The sequence below is a fragment of the Carassius gibelio genome, chromosome B22 (genome assembly GCF_023724105.1).
Source record: "Carassius gibelio isolate Cgi1373 ecotype wild population from Czech Republic chromosome B22, carGib1.2-hapl.c, whole genome shotgun sequence".
In the NCBI taxonomy this organism is placed as follows: domain Eukaryota; kingdom Metazoa; phylum Chordata; class Actinopteri; order Cypriniformes; family Cyprinidae; genus Carassius; species Carassius gibelio.
Window position 1 is genome coordinate 37,727,013 of NC_068417.1, and position 12,688 is coordinate 37,739,700.

Sequence of the window (12,688 nt, forward strand, 5' to 3'; positions counted from 1 at the left end):
TTTTACTGGAGGAAAAATAGGAAAATAACAGCTAATAAAATTGGTGTCGTGTCTCCATCCTGCCAGCAGAGCTCACTCAATGACCAACAAACACATTAGGCTACTATATGTACAAAATTACAGTTAAAAAACTGACAAAAATACATGTTCTATGTGCTTGTGTACAAATAATTGTTTCTTTTCTATTTGGTTTTCTAAAAAAAGTACATCCATCTACTTGTTTCAGTTTCCTGTTTAATCTCTATCCTATAAGTTGCTGGCTCATTAATATTCAACATACAATTACCATACTGGGCAGAAATGCTCATTTAAAAAGTACTAGTATCTATTAAGTTCAGGATATCTGTGGTATAAAGAGTTACTAGTACCTAAAAAATAAGTACTAGTTCTATTTTTGGTTAACACAAATATTTTAATTAAATACTAGTCACTACTGGAATAAGTACTAGTATATAATAATGATTAAATACTAGTATCTAATGAATAAGTATTAGTAACTTTACAAAAGACACTAGTACCTAAAGGCTGGTTCACACGGCAGGATAATTGGGCCGATTTTAGCCCCGATTCAGCCCTTCCGACAATCTTAGGATGCTCCGATTATCGTAAAATAATCTGATCAAATATTCCTGCCGTGTGTGGTGTGTTAAGACTAATCTCCTCTGCTCGGAAGAATGTCGGGACCGCTCCGATCTCAAATCGGGGATATCCAACATGTTGGATTTATTTTGCCCGATTTCTTCTCGTGTGTGGTGTCCCCCGAGGACAAACAATCACGCAGCCTGTGGACTGTGGCGTGTAGCCAATCAGAAAGCGAGGTGACGAGGCAGTGATAGTACCGGGAAACAAAATCAAAACAGCCGGCGTATATAATATAACAAATACAAATAAAGTCGATGGGCATAACTACATCCACAACTGCAGTCCACCAGAGTACATGGAAACTAATATATGAACGTTTATTTCAACGGTTATTAATCTGTGTAGTACGTAACAACATTTCTATGAGATAAAACAACAACTTATCTCCATATCATGATATAGCAAGTATAGTCCATGCTCGCGTCGTCTCCACCTCTTTGACCATCGCCTTTTCTTATTTTTCTTATGTTTTTTTCCCCGTTAAAAACAAAGCACAAACTATGGCCACTGCATCCTCTTCGTCCGCCATGATTGTTTACTCTAAAGTCACGTTTGATCTCGAGGGATTTTGCGAGATTTCCCGTCTGACCTGGGAATGCTCGGGAGTCAAATCGGTTCGTGTGTGATGTGTTGATATTGCCGTGTGGCTGCACACCACACACGGAACGACCAAAACTGTTAGACCCGTGATTTTTTATCGCCGTGTGTGGGGTCTCTCAGGTTTGGAAAATCTGCCGACAATTTTAAAATCGTCCCGTGTGAACCAGGCCTTAAGAATAAACACTAGTAGGCTAGTTAATGAATAAGTACTGGTACCTAATGAATAAGTACTAGTACTTAATGAAAAAGATACTAGTGTCTAAAAAATAAGTAGGCCTACTAGTAACATGAAAATAGATACTAGTACAGTTTGTAGATTAAATGTTTTAAAGGCTTGCCATACCAGATCAGCACCTCAGAGAAACCCTGCACGGAAACAAACACTTTCACGTGAGGAGCAGCGCGAGCTTTCCCAAAATGATCAAAGACTGCGCCACCTACAGGACAGTTTCTCTCCACAGGACAGGCGTTCTCCGTCTTTTTGTCAGCCCACCAGCGACTTTACTTAAAATTGTGACACATAAATTGGGAACTACGAGAAATACAGAATTGTGAGACAAAAAGACCGTTTAAAAGAAAAAAGAAAACAACTAAACTTCTGTTTATTTTCCTGTTTTCATATTCAAATAAAATGGAATTTACCGTAATTTATTATTCTGAAGAAATATACAGTACGGATTGGCATACATTTTTAAATGAGAAAAAAGAATGTTACACTAAAAGCAACATATTAATAAATGTGACTAATAAACATGTACCAAATGTAGTGTTAGTGCAGTATAATTATGAGTGTGCGGTTTTGTTTGTTTGTTTTGTTTTTCGCGGGACATATCCGAGCAAGAGCATTGACGCCCGGTGATCTGTCATCAGTAAACCTCTCCCATCCGACTGAGAGGAGGAGTGTGTGTGTGTGTGTGTGTGTGTGTGTGTGTGTGTGTCTGGCTGGCGTGTCACAACAGTACAAACGAGGAATAGGAGGAATAACAGCTAGCATTTCTCATACCAGCGTCTGATGTTCCGCTAATGCAGAGCTGTTTGAGTTAGTTTTTCTTGTTTGTTTGTTTGAATGTGTGAGTGAATATTAACTGTATCGATCAGTCAGACTGATCAGTGATCAATGGTGTGAAAGGCTCTCTCTCTCTCTCTCTGGATATCAGCAGATTCAATGCAAACGAGAGCCGGAGGTGATGAAAGATCTGGGTGAGTACTAGAATGAGAAAGCGCACATCTATATTTATTTGTTTTAGAATAAGAAATGTCAAAAACTGGGTGATACTTACTGTTACTGAGCTAACAATTTTGCTAATATTCCCATAATGTATTGAAAGCTAGATGTTCCCTGCCCGTTCAAAAGTTTTAAAAATGTTTTAAAACCTCTTTTTCTTGGTTATTGCGAACGTTAGAGAAAACGATAAGGCAACATTCCATCTGATCAATTTGAAAACATTGTGAGAATGTTACATTTGAATGTTCTCTGAACATTCTGAAACTGATAAAGTTGTAACATTTAAATATGTTAGAGGAATGTCTTACTAAAATGTTTTCAGAGGGGGAAAACCAGTCCAAGAGACACACAAATTCTGGTAATGTTACTGGACGAATGTTTGTGCACAAATTAGAGATAACCTTCCCAAATTTTGAGAACATTCCCTGTTAGCTGAGCACTATGGAAGGCCGTTTCCACCACTGAATAAAAAAATAATAATACAAATTTTATTTCATAGTTCTGACTTTTTTCACTTAATTGTTAGTTTACATCTCGCAATTCAGACTTTTTTGCCTGACCCAAACTCGTTATTCTGAGTTTTTTTATAATATAAACTGGATCTCTGTTGTGTTTCCTAGGAGTAGGAGAGTCCGTTCAGTTTGGTCTTGCACAGCTTTGCTGGTTGAGGGCTTTAGACTTGGTCGGCTCGGTCTGGTCTCTGTAGTCTTGATTTGAGCTGTGGTTTTTGGTTCGGTGTGATTAGACTGTGTGAGAGTCTGTCATGGCAGCTGTGGTAGGACTATACTTTTAGTAACACATGTCTCAGTGACCTGGAGGGGTTGAGTCTGTAAAGATATGATTGTAAGCCTGAAGGACAGATGAAGGATCACTGGTTGCTCAGGTGTTTCCTCAGCCCTCATGAGGCCTGATAACAGTCAGCTTCTGTGTGTCTGCGCTGCATTAGATCAGAGATGACACCCGGCGGGCGAGGAGTGCAGCGGAGCGTGGCAGTCGTAATCCTCTCAATAATGCTTGCTGAATGCATTCAGAATAACCCTCTGACCGGGCCTGATCCTCACGCCCCTCTTCCTCACTGGGATCAGGGATGTTTTCTTTGGACTTTTCACAGCAAGTTCACGTCAAACCCTATGCTTGTGGTTCCCATCAGCCTCTTCTCTCCCACAGTGCACATGGCCTATATTTCCACGTCTCATATAGAGCTCATGGTTATGTTTATTATCTGAGTAATGCTCTCTGTTATTTTTAAATTAATTTAAAAGAAGCATTTTATATTTAAATGTTTTTTTTTTTTAATGTAATTTAGTCCTGTGATGCAGTACTGAATTTTCTGCATCAATATTTCAGTCTTCAGTGTCACATGATCCTTCAGAAATCGTTCTGCTATTCATAACTAGTGCTTCAGTCGTAGTCAATCATCATTGGCTCCTATTGCTTGGAGAACTGAAATGTCCTATACGAAAGTTCACATGAAAGTGAAAGTTCCCACACAGAGGCTTGTGAATTCCAGGGTTTTTTCATTTTGAGAAGAGAAATGCTTCTGTTACGTTCTGGAGGAAGTAAGAGTTTAGACAGAACTAGCAGGCAGAAAACTCCCTTTATTTCCAGCACAGGGAGTAACAGGTCAGGTGCTGTCTGTGCACGCTTACTCCAAGCTCAAGCTGTTTCTGAGTCTCTATAGAAACAGTGTAAGACAAAAACAGACACGACCTTCATCTCGAAGCCTGAAATGATTATCAGAATGTTCCTTCACTGCTTACTTTAAGCTTGAGATACCATGAAGATTCACACAGACAACCCACAACAATACAGGCCACAACAACTCAACATGTAGTTTCTCAAACGTAACGTGAGCAGCTAGTTTAGAATAGCACTATATTTACAGAAGAGCGAAATATTAGAGCAGATTAAATATTTGTGACCACTAGATGCCAAAAGATCTTGAGAATCATGCAAAAAAAGAGTAGTATTTTTTTTGCAACCTTTTCTGCCTTTTTGAAAATTGCTAGTAAATTTTGCACATGCTTAAAAAGAAATGGCATTGAATAAAATACAATTTTGTACTAGTAGTATTTTTGTAAAACATATTCAAATAATCCAGTCCTGATGTCCGATGGAGTTTTATATGTAAATGCCATCAAAATTCCCTTGGTCTGAAGAGGAAGTTCATCTGAAAAGTTGAACTGTTTCTGTTAAAAATCCAAAACTTTGATGGGGTGGGATTTCTAGGCCAATGTTTCCAATGATATAAGTGCCCAGCCCTAAAACTATAACAGGGAGAATACAGACCCTCCCTATTCAGTGCGCCATATTCCTTTGCCAAAGGTTTTTATAGGCTATCATTACCTCCCAAACAGTTCTTTCACATTAATAGCTGATTTCTTCTTTATTTACTGAGAACCCGACATGTTAGTCACGTTATCGTTGTGAGACAAGCGAGTTTCCCCTCACAGTTTTCAGACTGAGGCTGAAAGCAGAACGACTGAAAGGCCTTGAAACATGGGAAGTGAGTTACTGGGAAATGTTGAGTTGTAGTTTGGAGTCGAGTTACCGAATCAGATATTCTTTCAGCTGTTGAGCGGCTCAGTTTGCACCTCCTGTTCTCACACACTCGCTCTTTTCTTGAACCGAGAGCACCCTGCACTCCTCGGCAAAAGAAACGTGATTACCTAATTCGCCCGTGAATCATCAATTATCAAGTTTTCTTAACACTGTTTTGGATGCTGCTATTGTGGAGGGTAAAAGATGTAGCCAAATAATGTAGAAAATGTAGTTAGAAGTAAATGTAATTGTCAGTTTTTAGTTGTTGTAAAACCTGCTGTGGCATATGACTATTCGAGTGTTTTTATGTGTAATAATTGTACTCCATTTGTCATTGATAAGCTGCGGGAGTCTTTCTGGTGTGCTTTGGCTTTCTGCACCTGTTGTCCAAACTGAAGCGATCTTGCAGACTGCGGCTCAGCTGTGATAAAAATGCCTGGCATAAACTGACAGGTGGATTTGTGTTGTATCTGAGCAAGGTCAGGGACTCTCTCAGTCTCTCCGTGGTGAAATAGGGGGTTTCTATATACCACATCTAACTTTTGAGATTTGAGTTGGTATTAAAAAAGCAGAACATTTCACTGGAAAAAGTTTCCAGTTTCTTTTATTCGGGGTTAGTAATCGCAAACCGAAACTGGATTCATCAACATGTGAGCAAATGAAGTGACATGTATGTGATGTAATAAAGCCACGCCTCCAAATTTAAGACAACATGTCCTGGCTTTTGTTGCTAATTCCATAAATCTAATTAATATTAAGCTTTTCATTTCAGTTCACGTAAATAAAATATTTAGAATATTGTGTTTATAATATAAAATATATTACACTTTTAATAGAATGTCTAAGCTTACATGTTTTCTGTAGTTAAATAAGTTAAAAAAAGAATAAATTCTGAACTAAATTAGTTCAGTTGATTTGTTTGCATTGATATGTTTATTTTTGCTGCCTTCCCAAATACTTCTTATTCTTTCTTAAATAATTTGACAAAAAATATATATTTATGTTTCTAGCATTCTACTTTGGGTGAAGCAATTTTTTTTCAGTCTTATGGGGGTCATATATACAATCTGATATCTATGACTTGTGTTTAAGATATGAGTTATAAATGAAGAGTTAATTTGCAAAAAAAGGAAAAACAGATAAAAACATTCATTGTGCATTCCAGTTAATCTCAATCAAATTGCAGTCGGTTATTTTGATTCTGGTTTTTTGAATTTTTTTTACTTGATTTAATGTAATCTTCATCATTTAAAATTTGAAGGAATTTTAGTTGTGGTTATACCATGTTTGTGGGGCAGTGTTTTACACAATAACCAACAGAACCCGTATGAACAACGCAGTGATTAAAATGAGAGAACAGTAATGATTGTAGCACAAAGGGAGATTACTTGTGACTTTTCTGAAGGTTACAGTATCAAACATTAGCAGAAGTGTACAGGCATGGCTTTGAATGCCTTCAGCACATCTGCGGCTGCTGGACATCACTAGTCTCTGTGCACTGCTACCCAAATTAACTTGTTTTCATCAATAAAAATACTTTCAGTTCTCATCTCTCCACACAACACGTCTGGATGAGCTAACATGAACTTAGCCTTTAGATTTGTTCTGCTGATGAGAGTCAAGACACTGCATGCAGAGACAGATCCTGACCCTGTTCATCACTGAACCGGCAAGCAATGCTGTGGCTATAAAATCTTGCTATAAAATAGCTCACCATCTTGCAAAGTCAGTGAAAGTTAGGCTACCAGTTAAAACATAGGGTTGGCAGATAATAAGGAAAGTAGCACTTGTAGTTAAAGTGGTTATATGATATTGCTAAAAAGAACATTATGTTGTGTATTTGGTGTAATGAAATGTGTTTATGCGGTTTAAGTTTCAAAGAACATTATTTTCCACATAATGTACATTATTATCCACTATGCCCCACCTTTCTGAAATGTGTTGATTTTTACAAAGACAGTCGGTCTGCAAATCGAGGAGTGCTCTGATTGGCCAGCTGTCCAGTGCGCTGTGATTGGTCGAATGCCTTGTGTGTGACGGAAATGTTACGCCCCTTAGCATACTGTTGATGTGTGTCCCGGCACCACGAGACTAAACCAATACAAATGTCCAGTGGGGACATAATTACTGATTATAATGACTTTCACTGGCTTTTCAAAAACTTCATATGACCACTTTAACTCTTAATGTGCTATGTATTTTAAATGACAGAAAATGCAGTGAAAATGTGCACAAGTGTGCAGCCTAATTGTGAATAGGTTTCAACTTTTGTTTTTAACTTTACTGCATTAAAAAGAAAAAGTTGAAAAACCTTAACACAGAAATTATAATAGTAATGAATTGCTTTAGTCCCCCTGCAAAAGTACAGTTTAATCACATTGAACATGTTTTCTATAATCTTCTAACATAACAGTATAATACATATATAAATGCCATTCACTTCAAAGTCAAAAGTGATTGGAAGGAAGAATCTAGGATCTCTTCAAAAGATGATTTTAATAGATGTCATGTTTGTAGGGGCAGGATGTCTGCTGGATTTAAAGGGTGAGGCTCTACAGTCATGATGTCATTTTCACACACACACACATGTACACACACTAGGCACACACACACACACACACACACACACACACACAGTCATGCACATCATGCACATTACGCAGCCTATACTCATAAGCACATGATGCCAATAAGACTCTTCACAAAAAACCAAGACAAACACACCAATGTAAGAGCCCTAGCCAGTTCACACACACATTCAGGTTTACAACTAGTGAAATCACAAGTTTAGTGAGTTCCTTGTGTTTGGTTTGGGAAGAAATTGACTTGTGAAGAGGAAACAGCTGTATGTGTGTGTGTGTGTGTGTGTGTGTGAGTGAGAGAGAGAGAGAGAGAGAGAGAGAGAGTGTGTGTGTGTGTGTGTGTGTGTGTTTCCTGTACAGGTAAGGGTGCAGAGATCAGGAAACAGCTTCCTGAACTCCTATCTCTGAGTAATAGCCAGAAACTATTACTGTTTTTTTTTTTCTGGACAATAACGTCTGTTACTTTAAAGTTATCAGTATGTTCTACAATTATTGACATAATCATTTTATTATTATGTGCATCATTCTTAGAAGAGGAAAGGGTAGCTGTGACAGATATGTGTACTTATGTTCACAGAGTCTTGTAAGGAAAAGCATTTCTTCATACATTAAACTGGGTTAAAGCAGCTGGAGGGCAACTGATGCTGGTCAGATGATCTGACACCGGACCACTTCAGTCTGACCAGAATACAAGAGCTCATTATGCAGAGCTGAGATGAAATATATATAACATTTACTGCTGTTTACCAGACAGCATGTTTTCATGTTATTGTGGAAAGTCAAATACAAATAGAGAAGTCTAAAAGAAGATAGATAGATCTTTTTTAGATATTTTTTGAAAGGTGAGATTGGATGTTAGCCACTAGATGGCAGTAAATAATAGTCACTGGTGTAGACATGAACCAGAAAGGCATACTGTAATAATAACTGTTACATAATACACACACTACATGACATTCTGTGGTGTGTATGTGGTACACAGTTTTGTAAGCATACATTGATCTTATACAGTTTATTGCATGACGTATATGCTCTGTCTTATAATAATTCATATTAATAGTTTGTCTCACACTCAGTACACTTTTTTTTTTAAATGAGTATAAAAATTTGTCACTTTATGAATAAAATGTAAATTTTTAACTTACTCTTTCTCTGAAACAGCTTTCTGTTAACATCACTTAGGATCAGGGTTATTATAATTAATGCAATATAAAAGTAAAACTACACACATAAATAAATAATGTATTGAAATAAAAATAACATATAATAACATACAATATAAAAAAAAAAAAACTTTCAGCAAGATGTCATTTTCCAGCAAGTCAAAATCTATAATTTTCATTAGCTTAAATTTATATAACAACATAACTAAAATTAAAATAAAATGAATAATATATAGATTACTATTTAAAAATATATATATTTAAAAAATAGAAAAATTACAAAAACTTATTATATTTCAGTAAAAATGAAAATAGAAAATAGAAATGAGTGCAAAATATTCTAAATTAAGTCTTGTCGTACTTTTTTTAAATATTGAATTGAATATTCTGTTTCTCTAATAAATATGTTTCATTACAGAAGTTAAATTGATTGTCCAGTCAAATGTCAAATATGTGAAATGTATTATTAAAACAAAAAGGGATGTGACACAAACAGGGCTCTGCTGTCAGGTGATTGTAGTCCATGATACTGTGACGCAGTCTGTTTGGCTCAATGTCTCAGTTTCACATTTAACCAAATCCTGAAACCGTTCATGAGTCCGGCGATCATAATTAGACCTGCTGTGTGTCTTCTCTTAACACAGGAAATTCAATCATGTACATGTATTCAGTCGTTCATCTATTCTGCGTCTACAAACCACATCAGTGTCTTTAGACTGAGACGAACCCTGGGCAGTTTCCATGAGGTGCTCAGTGTGGACCGATTGATTACTGTACTGTATTTAGAGCTGATCAGACCAGGTCTGCTGTGTGTGTGTGTGTGTGTGTCTGTGTGTGTGTGTGTGTGTGTTTATGAGCAGTTCAATGTGTTGATTAAGTTCAAGATCCAGTAAGCCTTTCAAACAGAACATCAGACAAACTTACAAACCTTCAGAAGTTGTTATTTTGATCCATATCCATATCTATGTCCTTCGAGCACAAAACCAGTCTTAAGGGTCTTTTTTATTGAGATTCATACATCATCATCATGTTAGGACTGGACCATTTTTGGATGAAATATGACTATTTGAAAATCTGGAATCTGAGGATGCAAAAAAATCGAAATATTGAGAAAATCGGCTTTAAAGTTGTCCAAATGAAGTTCTTAGCAATACATATTACTAATCAAAAATTAAGTGTTGATATATTTACAGTAGGAAATGTACAAAATATCTTCATGGAACATGATCTTTACTTAATATCCTAATCCTCATTCTGTCACCGATGGAGTTTTGGTTCCTTGCATTAACTTTTTTGTATTTGTTTGTTTGTCTTTTTGCCGTATGAGTTGTTATGGTTGCTTTTTTACTTGAATTGTGATGTTTTCATCTTCTCAGAACATTTCTTGCTGGATGGGAATCTGTATTTAATGTAGTTTGGGTAATATTTTATTTTACCTTCCCATAGTTGGATTTGCTGTAAACTTTAATGGCAGGTGTGGCTCTGCCATAAACATAAGTCTCCTCCGGCTCAGAAGAACTGCTCTGAAGATCGTCCTGTGTGTGAGATTCAGCCCAGCTCCAGAGTCTGGATCAAGTTATCGTGCTGTCACACCAGTATCTTGAATAAATGAACTCAAGGATCAGTCTGAAATCTGGGATAATGTGCCCGTCTCAGTGGGAGGCGTCTTTAAATGCTGATAAAGTGAAGAGGTAAAGGCCAGAGGGACGATTGGGAGCCAAAGCTCCTGTCAAAGCAGAACTGCTCCTCGTTAGACCTTTCTGCGAAAGAATAATAAAAACGTTTTTATGATTAGTTTTGCAGCAGGAAACCAGCTAACCAAACCCACATGTTAAATATGGTTGATATGTATTTATTCATTTACTTGTAGTTTGATTTCCCCGTTTCCCTCAATGAAACCAATAGACTTACTGCAGAAAACAGAAGTTTGATCCTTGCATGTTTTGTTCATATTGAAAATCTTCACAAATGAACTCAGGTTTTTTGAATTTTGAAGCCTAAATCCGTTCAGCATAACTGGACGATAATATCAGTAGTGTTAAAATCATTTTCTTAATAAAGTTAGGCGCTCTGTCAGTTTTAAACATCAGATGAATGCTGCAAGTTCAGATATCTGGAGAAGTTTCTCAGCACCTCGTCACAGTAGGCTCAGAAAACACAATGTCTGTCATTACTGAGGTTCTGGGTCAGAAAAAGGTCAGACTGTCTGTCTGTTTACAAAACTGCAGTGAATGGAGAAGGTGAAAAACCCTGTCATCTCTCAGTTTCTGGACGGTTTCAGATGTCTGTTGTGTCGTCCATCATTTAGCAGCTCATCTGTCATGTATTTTATCTGCCTTAAGGTTCAGACTCATTGGCAAAGTTGACTTCCTGTTTAGACACTTTTCAGCATCCGTCATTTCGCTTGTGTTTACCACAGACCTTATTTCTGATAGTTTAACCAAAAACCCATTCAAAAGGTCTTTGGGAGGATGGAATAAGATTTACTAAAATGCTAACTCGTTCCATCCCTGTAGTGGTCTATTGAATGGTTCAACCAATCTGATCTCGTCTGTGATGATGGCCTGAGCGTAATCTGATCACTCCATCCATCTGATGCTGTTTCTGATGTCTTGATCTTGTTTTGTCCCTCCAGGCCGATGCTGCAGAGGAAGGAGTCGTTTTCTCTCCTCTCGTCATCAGAGAAGTGGCTCTTCAATGGGGTGAGTTCAGATCTGGTGCTTCATTCACTTCCTCTGAGTTCAGAAATCAATTCGTTGGCAGCTTTTGCTAACATAGTAGTGCAGTGTCTCCCAACTCTGATCCAAAATCACATTCAGTATGTGATCTGTTGGGTTTATACAATGGGAAAACAAATTAATGCCATACTGAAACAAAACCAACATAACCAACTTTAATGGTTTCCAAATGAAAACATTAATTTGCCTTTATAACCAATCCTGGGTAATAAACCAGAAAGTTCATGCATTGTGACCACACCTAACTCATGAACAGTTAGATCAGCACAAAACAGTGTAAATCAACCAATGTCTATGGAAATTCATAATGGCTTTTTCAGTATTGTTGTGCTTTTCGAAATCAATCTTTTGTAGAAAGCTTTCCTTCAATATATTTGTCAGTGTTTGACTGCGTTAGACTGCCCATAAATGTACAAAAAATGCCAGATATTCTTGTCATGGCGCTATATGAAGTTTCAGGGGACGATTATTCAGACTTTTCTTTCCCTTGAGCTGCCACACAGAGAGTCATTCAGAAATATGAGATAGTCCAAGAGCCAAGCCATATCACTTGGACATTTTTGTACAAAACCACAAGGTCAACTAATGTGATTCCACTGTGATGAAGAAATTTTGGGAGCTGACCTCATACATCATCTGACAGGAACAGTGAGCGCAAGCTAGATTCAGCTGATCTTTACATTTTGAATATGCATACTTTTTTTACAGAAACTTATCGATTTGGTACAGGAGGACTTTGTTCACCCCCCGAAGCTGTCTGAGACCCTTTTTTATGGATGAATGCTCTTTATTTCACTTCTTTTGGCCCGAAGCACTGCAACACCGGCTGAGTGCCATTAAACAGCTTGAAAGATCAAATATTATTTAATATAACTCTGGATTTGAAAGTCATATGCACCCAGAAATTTAGATTTTTGGATCAACTAACCCTTTAATACCTTGACCTGAGCAAGATCTGCAAGTCTGCAATCAAAAGTCAGAAATCTCTATATAAACATTTGTCACCAATTCTACCAAGATATAACCTGGGGCCAGTTGCGTTAAAAAAGGTTTAGACTGGTTTAACAAGTTACTCATATAATTTTTTGTTTAAGAATGGTCATATTTGTTTTTATTCAGTTATATAAAAGAATACATGAGTCTAAGTTAAATTCAAAAATAAGACTGATTTCTTATTGGCTGGCTGCTAGTTTGTCC

The 12,688-nt window shown here is 37.1% G+C and overlaps 1 protein-coding gene across 2 annotated transcripts in view; it reads left to right on the forward strand.

Moving 5' to 3' along the window:
* The first annotated feature begins 2,215 nt into the window (after nucleotides 1-2,215).
* arhgef3 (Rho guanine nucleotide exchange factor (GEF) 3) overlaps nucleotides 2,216-12,688 on the forward strand; it is a 41,183-nt gene continuing 30,710 nt past the window's right edge. For both annotated transcript variants that reach the window (XM_052591185.1, XM_052591186.1), the window contains exons 1-2: nucleotides 2,216-2,442; nucleotides 11,389-11,455. In XM_052591185.1, the coding sequence (XP_052447145.1) occupies nucleotides 2,408-2,442; nucleotides 11,389-11,455 (102 nt within the window). In that variant the 5' untranslated portion in view covers nucleotides 2,216-2,407. The remainder of the gene's footprint in view (nucleotides 2,443-11,388; nucleotides 11,456-12,688) is intronic.